Source organism: Cinclus cinclus, chromosome 3 (assembly GCF_963662255.1).
Source record: "Cinclus cinclus chromosome 3, bCinCin1.1, whole genome shotgun sequence".
NCBI classification, from domain to species: domain Eukaryota; kingdom Metazoa; phylum Chordata; class Aves; order Passeriformes; family Cinclidae; genus Cinclus; species Cinclus cinclus.
Genome location: NC_085048.1, coordinates 14,927,101 through 14,937,919, shown reverse-complemented (window position 1 = coordinate 14,937,919; position 10,819 = coordinate 14,927,101). Strand labels below are relative to the sequence as shown.

The 10,819-nt window shown below is 46.3% G+C and overlaps 1 protein-coding gene across 1 annotated transcript in view; it reads left to right on the top strand.

The window, feature by feature from the left end:
• Positions 1 to 2,170: 2,170 nt before the first annotated feature.
• The window catches only part of GRHL1 (grainyhead like transcription factor 1), a 36,528-nt gene continuing 27,879 nt past the window's right edge, over positions 2,171 to 10,819 (top strand). Inside the window, exons 1-4 of the mRNA XM_062488487.1 lie at positions 2,171 to 2,190; positions 5,456 to 5,642; positions 8,619 to 8,689; positions 10,171 to 10,561. Of these exons, the coding sequence (XP_062344471.1) occupies positions 2,171 to 2,190; positions 5,456 to 5,642; positions 8,619 to 8,689; positions 10,171 to 10,561 (669 nt within the window). The remainder of the gene's footprint in view (positions 2,191 to 5,455; positions 5,643 to 8,618; positions 8,690 to 10,170; positions 10,562 to 10,819) is intronic.

Sequence of the window (10,819 nt, the reverse complement as noted above, 5' to 3'; positions counted from 1 at the left end):
GGCCACAGTCAGGACAGGGCAAGGGAAGTCCTGCCAGAGCACTGCCCCACCAGGCTGGCATGGCTTTATGCCCCAGCCAGAGCTCTGCTAAATCCCCTTGTGTTTCTTGCCTGATTTTACTTGGTGGTGATGCAACCCAGTTAGTGACATCACATAAATACACCTACAAGTGGTGTTGCAGAGTCTAGATTGTGACCGGCAGATTAGTCAGCGGTGTCACAATCTGGTGTTTATATCATTGTCTACTGAATGTGGAAGCGATTGCTATGGTGATAACCAAGTTTTCATCAGTGGATCAAGGTATTAAGAAAAGGCATCCCTTTTGCAGAGACAAACAGCTTTGAGTTATTTGGAATAAAATCATGGTAAACTCAATTTAAGTAGAAATATCAAGTGTAGCACATCACTAAGATTTTAGCAGTTGGGGTGCAATATACACGTATAACTGAACTCTAGCACATCCTGCATCTGGGTCACCTATGGCTACAGGGGACTATTATATTTTATTGTTAATGAAAAGTGTGCACCTGTGTCAAAAAGTAGCCATTGCATCTGCATATCCCAGAATTCTGTGAACAGAAGCAAGGAGTATGAGGAGTGAATGACACCTGAGAAAGTCAGCAGTCCTTCCCAGTACTTGTGATTTTGAGCTGGTTTTGTAATTTGTATCGGAAATGAAGCAAGTTATACTTGTTTGGAAAAATGTAACTTTCCAGCCTCTTAATCAGATGACAGTATTTTTTTTCATGTGTGAGATCAGATAAGAAATTTCTTGTATGTAATCTTGAATGAGATTTTAAAGATGGGTTCAAAATACAAAATACTTTTTACTGCATGTCGTATAAGAACAATTTGCATCAGCTCATTTCACTTTATAGAGCAAGATCCTACTTCAGTAATGGTATTTATCTTTTGCCATCCTAATGGCAATGTTTGCAGATCCAAACAAAGCATTTTGTTTTGAGAACACTAACTGTAATCCAGTCAGAGGATATTAAGCAACTTCCAGGATTAGACCCTTAGTTAAAGTTTGTCTTCAGTTTCATATTTCCTTCGGTTGGCTGGTTGAATTGTTCTTCTATGATTTTTGCATTGGAGTATATCCTGTACAAATAGGGAAGAGATTTTGACCTAGAAGGAGAGACCTCTTATTAGTGAGCATACTTTTAAATTACAGTAGCTATCTGAAGCATCTTGACATGTGATAGATAGCACTGTTGCTATATGGGTTTGATTCAACTTGTTACTTAGACAAGCAACCTCCCACCCTTATTTCTCAAGGAGAAACTCTAGATCGTTCTGATTTAACTTCATGCATGCCACTTTGAATAAATCTAATGTTTGTGCTGCTGCTGCTGGTGTTACACTGGAGTATTTTGATGCACTTTCAGTACTAACCTAATTGTAAGTGGCCCTTGCTCCCCAAACCCGGGTTCATCTGAGAGGCAGTGAGTAACACATGGATCTGCTGTCCTTTAGCAGCTGGTGCGGCGCTTGTGCAAATTCACAGAACCAATTAGTTTGGAAAAGAGATCTGAGATCATCCAATCCAAGCTATGACCAAACATCACCCTGTCAGCTAGACCAGAGCACTGGGTGCTACATCCTGTCTTTTCTTAAAAACCGCCGGGACAAGGAGGCCACCACCTCCCGGGGCACCGCATTTCAATGTCTAATCGCTCTTTCTGCAAATAAATTCCTCCTAGTGTCCAACCTAAACCTTCCGTGGCGCAGCTTAAGACTATAGTAAAGGCAATTCATATTATTGTGGCGAGTTTAGATTTTCCTAAAAGTGGGTATAGTACACGAAGAAGAAATGAAGTTAGGTAGTAGGGTAGAAAAGGAGCAGGGAATCCTACTTTTGGCTCGAGAAGGATCCCGGGCCGCTCCTGGGCTGTGCTGTCCCCTCGCCCGGGCTCTGTCCCGGCCCGCGGAGCCCTCACAGCGCCGGCCCCGCCCCCGAGCCCGCCCGACCAATGGGGGCGCGGCGGCCCCGCCTCTCGGGCCGCGGCAGCCAATGGGAGGCGCGGCGTGGTGCGCGTCCACCTGCGGCTGCGGGAGCACCTGAGCGGGCGAGAGGAGCCGACAAAACCCGTCGGAGCGGCGGGTGCGCGGCGCTGCTCCTCCCGACCCGCCCGGCCAGTCCTGCCGCCCGCTGCCTCCGCCAGACATGACACAGGACTACGACAAGTGAGTGAGCCGGGCGGGGGTAGAAGTACCGCGTCCGGTCCGACCGGTGCTGCCGCCCCGCCGGGGGGCTGCGGTGAGAGGGGCTCGCCGCCCGGGGGCCGGGCCGCAGAAGCCGCTCTCGCGGGGTCCGCCCCCCTCGCTCCTCTCTGTCGGAGGGGTACCCGGAGGCTGCGGCGGGGCGGTGCGGAATGGCGGGGGAAGCGGGGGCTGAGCCCCGCGGGGAGGCCCGGCGGCGCAGCGGGGCGACCCCGGCGACCTCCCCGCCCCGCGGGGCGAGCGGCGGGGCTGGGCCGGCTTTGAAACCCGACACCCGCAGCGAGGCGTGGGGCCGCCCCCCGCCCCGCCGGGCCGCGCCTTAAATGCGGGCGGCGGCGGCGGCCGCGCCGTCGGGAGCAGCTGCCGGGCCGAGGGAGCCGGGCTGAGCCCCCCGCGCCGCTGCCCGGCGGCCGCAGCGGCCCCCATGGACTTCTACGAGGCGCATCCCTCCGGCAAGGTGGACTTCGGCAGGTAAGGGCGGCTGCCGGCGAGCTAGGCTGCGACGACCCCGGAGTAGCCGAAACTGGGTCCTGAAAGAGTTAAGCTGAGCTCGAGGTGTGTGTGTTTTGTAACTTCGTGGTGTTGAATACGAGGCGTCGCCTTCAAGCGGATCCCGGGCTGTGTTAAAAGGACTCAGGTCTGTTGCTGCACTTGTCATCGTGTCTGTCTGCTGACGGTGGCTGTGGATGCCTAAGTGCCAGAAAATGGGGTAACTCTGAAGTAATTTGAGTTCAAGAACCGATTATAAAATTTCTATGGTTTGAACGTTCGGTGACTCAAATGCACTCCTTTCTTAGAGAATGTGTAGGATTTTAAACCCAGCTTTTTGTTTCAACATGCTACTTTCTTGGAAGAGGACACCAGTGCAGCAGCTCACTAACTTATGCCTCTGACTGGGATTTTTCATAGGTGTTTTTATTTCCAATTACACTTGGTAGATGAGGCCGTAGCAACTTGGGTCCATGCACTTTGCTTTTCTGGCAGGTAGATGCCAGTGACAGAAATCCTCAGTGCAGCCTCAGCATTCCAGGTGTGCTCTGTGCAGGAGCAGGCACAGCGTGGCTGGGCAGCTCTGAACGTCACCGGGATAATTGAGGGACAGGGCAGCTGGTCCTGGATCAGTGAAGGAAGGAGGAATAGTTTCTGAACACAGAACATCACAGGCTGGGGAAGCCAAGCAGGCAAAGGGGGTCTCTGCTTTTTGTACTATTCCTCTGCTTCCACCGTGGTCAGGTGGAAAGTAAAATTGGGAAATTATTAGAGCTGCTGTATGAAACTTAATTTTCTGCCTCTGCTGGACTTCTGCTACTCTGAGTAGATCAGCATACCAGTTATCTTCTAAAGCTTAAGAAAAAAAAAAGATGTGTTTGCCTTCTCATATTAATATGTTCTCATTTTCCTGAAAGAAGCTGTGGTTCTAAAGGAGTGAGTTCCTACCAAACACTACGCTTTTCTTGATAATTCTGCAGATAATTTTTTCTGTGCTTTTTTAGATGGCTGAGTTACCTGTAGGGCAATGTGCCTTGAATTTGGGTGTTTCAGTGACAAAGAAATCACACAAAAATGCATAGGTCTTGCATTCACTACGCTTCCAGCTGGCTGATGCTTTTGTTCTCTGTATTTTTGGTTCTCGGATGATTTTCCTTTCCCGTGTGAGTATTGTGCTGCAGGAAGGAGTCAGCTTAGTGGTCTTGTGAGTTCAGCAGGGCTGATTTAGCCCTTCAGCTTGGCAGGGATGGATCAAGGGAGCTGCACCCAGGTTATTTCAGTTGCCTTGTTCTCTGTGAGTGAGTTTAACTGGAGGATTTTCCCATTTTCTATAGATATTTTGGATGTTTCTTTTACCATGTTGTATAAGAATAGGAGCTTGTATTATGTCCCTAAAGAAAATTCTGCTTTTTCTGTGGGTTGCCTCACTTTGATAGAAAGTAGCTGTCCTCAATGCCAGATGTATCTGCGTTTGTGTGTCTGTGTCAGTGTGTACACAAATACATATGAAGGAAGACCTAAAGAAAGGGCTTGGTGCAAGAACTTGTCTCTTTTGTCATTTTTGTTTGCTCTTCTTCCAACTACATAATACTGATTTATAGCCATGAAGTGCTCTTACAAGTCCTGGAAACTCCCACTTGCTTTCAGTGCCTTCAGCTCAGCCAGGCTGTCTGATGGCAGCTCGGCAGGGTGACTTGTGTAACTGATAAAGAGTCAAATGCGTAATTTTCTTTGCAGTCTTTTTGGTAGAAGGTGGTGATAAATGTAGAATACTGCTAAGCTGATTATAGTGATTAGAGTATTTCACAACTTTCTATTTCACAACTTTTTGTATTTGTAGTATATTTCAGTCTCTGAGTGTATCTGGGTACATAGATGAAACAGAAGGATTCCTTACTAGGGAGAGAATGTGAAGGTGATGGGGGGCTTTTTGTGCTATTAGTTGTTTTTGAGTATTTTCTATTTAACCTATGGCAAATTCCCTAAAAATGTAAAATTTGGTATTATTAAGGAAAATAAAAAAGCCTTTCCTTCTCCCCTAGCCCATCTGCAGTAAACGAATGTTAAACTTGCACTGGAAAGAAAACTGAACTGGTTTAAATCAGGTTTAAACTTTAGCTTAAGCTGACTTAACAAACAGGTGAAGCATATGTTGTACCAATAAGTTTTGTTTTTTTTACATTGTCAGACACAAACACTGCCACATTGATTTGAACTCCCCTTTACAAACTTCCATATGTCATCTGTAACTTGTCAGTAGCTTCTAGGTGGTGTTTTTAAATATATTCTGAGAGCGAAGGCACTTGAAAGCACTGGAGAAAAGAGATGCTTCATTAATGCAGATTTTCTAGCTCCACATAGGAACTGGATCAGGTTGTAGCTTGGCAGTATTACATAGGATGTGCTGGAGGCTTTGTACGTGGTTGGCTAGAAAGGGTGTAACTCTTTCTGGGTTGGATTCAGAGCATGAGCAGGTCAGTTGTGCTCTTACATGGCTTTTTCTTTTTATAGAGGCTGGTGTAATCCATCTGAGTTTGGTCAAATTAATCCTGATTTACTCTGAGCATGAGTGAGATCAGAGTTAAGTTTCTGGGCTTTTTGTGTTGACTAATCCTTGCAGTACACTGAATCAGAATATGAACCCCATGAAACTGGGGCAGCTAACTTTGAAGAGCTTTAGGAATGCTTCTCTTGTGTTCTAACAGGTGGCTTTTTTATTTCTTCTTTTTTATGATTCAAGTAAAAGACCCGTGTTGGTTCTTCAGAATGACTCTCTCTACTCTCAAAGACGTCCTTACACCAATGAAGATGAGGCCTGGAAGACTTTTCTTGAAAATCCCCTCACAGCAGCTACCAAAGCTATGATGAGCATCAATGGGGACGAAGACAGTGCAGCTGCCCTTGGACTGCTGTATGATTACTACAAGGTAGATTGGTGTGGGTAGTGTTCCACCTATGGAAAAGGTGTCATTTCCTAGAGGATTTTACAGAAGCTGTGAACAGATCACAAGGACTTTAAACAATGTGGGTTTTACATTGAAAGAACCATATGTCTCTCGTTCTGAAAACTTGTTTTATTTTTAGCTCTGTAAAATAAGATCCCCTAGCTCTTGATGTAAAAGTTAAGTGGCACTTTGCTACTTTTCAACTTGAGTAATGCTTTTTCTGTTGACCCCAGGTTCTTCAAGAGTCAATGTGTTATAGAAATGGTCATAAAGAATGACACTTTGGGACCATATCCCTGTCTGAATATAAATATACATGGAGAAAGACATTCCTTTTATTCACATGATCCCTATTCTGATGGACTTTTGCTTGTTGGGACTTTGTTGTGTTACTTTAGGTTCAGCTGATACTAAGATAGAATTACAGGTTTTTGGTGGTATGTGGGGCAGAAGTGTCCACCTGAAAGAGTCGCTGTCTGAATCCCTCTAACCCTCAGTGAACTTCAACTGCTGTAATCTGTTAATCCTTTGACCGCAGTGATTGTCTTCCCCAGAGTTTGTGGTCTTCTCAGAAACATGTGCCTTCCTAGTGCTCACAGCTGAACTGAGCAGTTGGGGGACATTCTGGACTGCATGGGGTGCATTTTGCTGAGCTTTGTTTCCCGAATACCAAAAGTATAAGATAGGGTAGTTATCTCTAGCCAGGTCAGTGGAGACCAGCAGGCATTTCCAGGCAGGGAGGGGTCCTGCTTGTGTTGAGACGCCTGTGTTATGGTGGCCTGGCTCACCAGGTGGAGATGCCTGTTTTTTCTTTGCTGAACATGCAGGAAGGCCAGGAGGCTGACTTGGCTCTCCTGCCTGGCACTTTGGCTTGTGTCTTTTAACAGTAGTGAGTGCAGTTGCCAGCCTCTGTTATGTTCTTCAAGCACTGAGATTGCCTGGTGCAGACAAAACCCTTGCCTGCTCTTTTAGGAGTTGAACATGTCTTACATGTCGAAATATTCTTGTAATGCTTAATATGGAGATTAACACTCCACACACACACACAACAAAATGCCACAGACTCACTGATGTGCATGTTATTCAGCTAGTTTTGAGAGAAAACTGCCTTTCTGCTTTGTGCTTGCTATACTTTTGAAGAAAAAAAAAAACAAAAAAACCCCAACCACAATGTGCTATCACATGAACAATTTTAATCCAGAAGATCAATTTTGATTTCTAAACCTGTAGATTACAAAAAAAGAATGTTGATGTTGATCATGCTTGGCAAAGCAGAAGCGATTTGCTGTACATTAATGCCTGATTCAGGGTTTCCTCTTATGTTTGGATATCAGTGGGTATACAGAAAAAAATTATGGAAGAACAGGTATGCTGCACACTTGGATAATGCAGAATGGCTGGAGGTTGAAAGATTTATTGAGGGCTGTTATGGAGTAATATTTTAGAGGGATGATGTCAAGGCATTTCTAATATGCCCCCTCTGCATATTAAAGGCAGCTGATGAGATCACCTTCCTATAAAACAAAAACAAAGTAGTAAAACCAAAAAAATTTTTGTTTCCTTCCATATGACTACTGGGCTTGCTCAACTGTGGTTAATAAGGCCTTACACAAAACAAATTTTTGATGAAAGTTCTTTAGGGAGTGTTGGCCAAGTGCAGCTTGGATAACCCTTCTTTTTTGGTGACTAGTTAGTGCTGGCCTCCCAGCAATCTCTAGCTAGAGATTCTCCAAATTCTGCTGGTTACTGTGGGAAATCTCTTCTCTGGTGTTTCTGGGGATTCCAGGTAATGTGTAAGAAGGAGGACATAAATTTCAGGTGGGACTGTGTAGAGAAGAATGCTGAATGTGCTCAGGTGATGGTTCCCCATCCTGGACCCAGGCTGGCAAACAGAGGCAGGATCTGAGCAGGCTTTGGTGAAGGAGAGTGGTGGGAGTTCACTCCTCCATACATACACCAGAAGATGTTTGCTTTGCTCATTCAGGAGGTGTGACGAGGATGACAAAAGTCCTGTACCTCACATGTGGGCTGGCAGGAGAGCTTGTGTGGACTTGCTGCATGGCTGAGGGGACCTGAGCATCATGGGCTTGTGCCAGCGGCTGCAAGATCTGTTTGGGTTGCTGGGGTGCTGATTGTGCTCCATGAAAGGAACTGAGCCACCACAGCTCAAAGAGTTCACCTTTCCCTGTATGCCTTGGCCTTGCAGTGCAGCCAGGAAAATGGCATGTGTGCAGGCAAGGTGACCTGTTTGACTGATCTTGTGTTTTCAGGGCAAATCCTGTTTGTGGCCTAAAATACAAGGAGCAATACTGAGCTATCTTAAATCCAGAGTGCTGGTTACATTTTGTTTATAAAAGGTTTAATATAGTTTGAGTCAGTGTGTTTTGTGTGGCTGTGCACAAATATGAGCTGTAGTATCTCAGTGTGCTTATTGGATGTGGTGCTCCCCAAATTCCCTGATCAATGAGGAGAAAGGAGAGCCTCAAGTGGTCCTAGAAGGAATGGCTTAGAGAGCCAGTGTCCTTGGGGAAGTGACTGTGGAGCTGCATCCTTTCACAAGCTTTGAGCTCATCTAGCAAGCTAAACTCTGCCAGCCTGCAGAGGAGAGAACCTGCACTGCCAGCAAACCTTGGGAAATTTCCTCTTGGTCCTGCTCAGCCCAGTACTGGTGCTCTAGCCGTGGATGGATGGGTGGTTTTCTACATTGGTGTTCTTACCACCTGGTGCTGGCAAGAGCTCAGGGCTGACAGAGGTGGCTGAGTTGGCTACACAGGGATCCATGAGGCATCTCCTGAGATTGGCCTGGCATCCCAAAGCCGTGTGAACATGGCTTAAGCTGTAATGCAAATACTGTCTGGCATCTAAAGCAAGGCTTCCTTAATTTGACCAAATTTTAAGGAGCTATCATGTTTTGTATGGGACGAAGAATTGAATTATAGTATGTCTTAAATTTCACAGGTTCCAAGGGAGAGGAGATCTTCAACAGCTAAGCCTGAGGTAGAACATCCTGAACAAGACCATAGCAAAAGGTATTATTTTTTTTAATTGCTTCTCTATTTCCTCCCTTTCCTTCTAGACCATGAAAGCTGCTGAAATAAAGTAACTTGCTGTACTGTGGTGATGTGCTGGAAGAGAGAAATTGTTAGCTTTTACTCTCTCTCAGATTCCTGTGTTGCTCCAGGAACAGGATGGGGATTGAATGATGGTATGGAGAGTTGAGGCTCAAACTTCTGCTCAGTGCCATCTGTCTGTTTTTAGTGTCCTGATGGCATATAGTCAACCTAGCAAAAGCTGCTCTCTTAACATTAGGCACAGCCTGGCAGTGCAGGCACCCCTCCAGGCTGCAGTCACTGAGGACACTTCTCATTTTTCATGTGGTTATTTCAGTTGCTCTCTACTGAATTTTATTCTCAGATACCAGCAGCATTGCTGTTTCATGTATGGGCCAGTTGGGAAGGACTTCAAAGTGCTTGTGATTAGGTTTTGTACTGTTTGGGGACTTCTTTTGTATCCTCTGGAACTTCTGTCATTCTTCCCCTACCTGCCTTCCCTCTCTTGTGCCTCCCAAGCAGATGATACTGATTAGGTGAATATGACAAATGTGAGGTTCACTCAAACCAGGCTTCAACTTGTACCATCCTCTTCCTTTGGACAGACTAGAATGCTTTAAGGACCTGTGGTGAGGTTTTGTGGTCTTGCTGAGCTGATTGAGTAACTTGTTGAGTGACTTGGTTCTCAGCCATGTGTTCCCACTGCTCCTTGTGAAACAGATTTGGTCTCACATGGATCCATCACCAAACAGGGAAAGAAAAAGTGACTAGTTTTCTGTCAGCCAGGCAAACTGAACTGGCTCACCAAGGAGGCAGGGGAATGTCAGAATTGGTGTGAAGGAGAGGGCAGGACCACTCTGTGGGGGAGGGAGAAAGAGAGAATGGGCTGACTTAGTGTGGCTACTAGCTATGAGGCCAGCTCAGCCACAGATCTCAGTGTTGTCCTGGCAGGAATGAATGTGGTGGGGTGGAGAGCAAACCACTCCCAGGAGTTTTGTATGGGTTTTCTTGGGGGGTTGTGCATTAAACGAGGGCTGTGATTTCCCTGTTAGTGCTTCCTGGGTGGTGTGCAGTCCTGGAGCAGAGGAGCAGCAACCTTGCTGTCAGTCCTTGTCCCTTAGCCAGAGCAGCTTCATGGAGCCTGCCTGTGCCAATGCGTGGTGGGAAGTGCTTACTTTTGGATTGCTGTTTTCCACACAGTGAGGATCTGGGCTGTGAACCTTCACCCTTTGCTCCAGGGTAATTCATCTCCAAGGTGGGATGGTTAACAGTAGGAGAGGAGTTAAGGAGTTTTTTCAATGAGTTTCTCGGCTTTTCAGGTTAGGATTGAGCCATTCTGCACAAGCAGGAGAGTTTTTGTCAGCTGTCCTTGTCCAAAAGGCTGAAAAGCTTTTCTAGCTCTTTTTTAATGGGAAAATAAGCTGTATAATTTATGCCTGATTTCTTTTTGCCCTTTTAAGGAACAGCATCCCAAACGTTTCAGAACAGTCGCTCATTTCTGCTGGAGAAAACAGAGTCCAGGTTCTGAAAAATGTGCCTTTCAATATTGTCCTTCCACATACCCCCCAGATGGGCATGGACAAACGAGGCCACCTCACAACCCCTGACACAACGGTCACCGTTTCCATCGCCACGATGCCCACCCATTCCATCAAAACAGAGACGCAGCCCCATGGCTTTGCCGTGGGCATCCCCCCAAGCGTGTACCACCCCGAGCCGCCCGAGCGGGTCGTGGTCTTCGACAGGAACCTCAATCCCGACCAGTTCAGTTCCAACACCCAGCCTCAAAACTCCCAGAGGCGAACGCCAGACTCCACCTTCTCGGAGACTTTCAAAGAGGGTGTGCAAGAGGTACCAAGAGATGCAGTTTCTCTGTGTGTGTGTCTTGGTCTGGGCGGAGAGATCCAGTTCTGTCTTTAACTGTTCTTGTTACATGAGCCAGAAATCTGTCCAGTGGCTTAGAAATAGAAGACTTTCTCAGAAAGGTGCTTAATTAAAACTTAGTAAATAAAACCTTCACAACATGAAATCCTTATCAAAAGCAAATGACTAATCTTACTAGTGACAGAGGCTTTGGCTTGCAGAGTGTGGAAATAGTTATCTCGATCC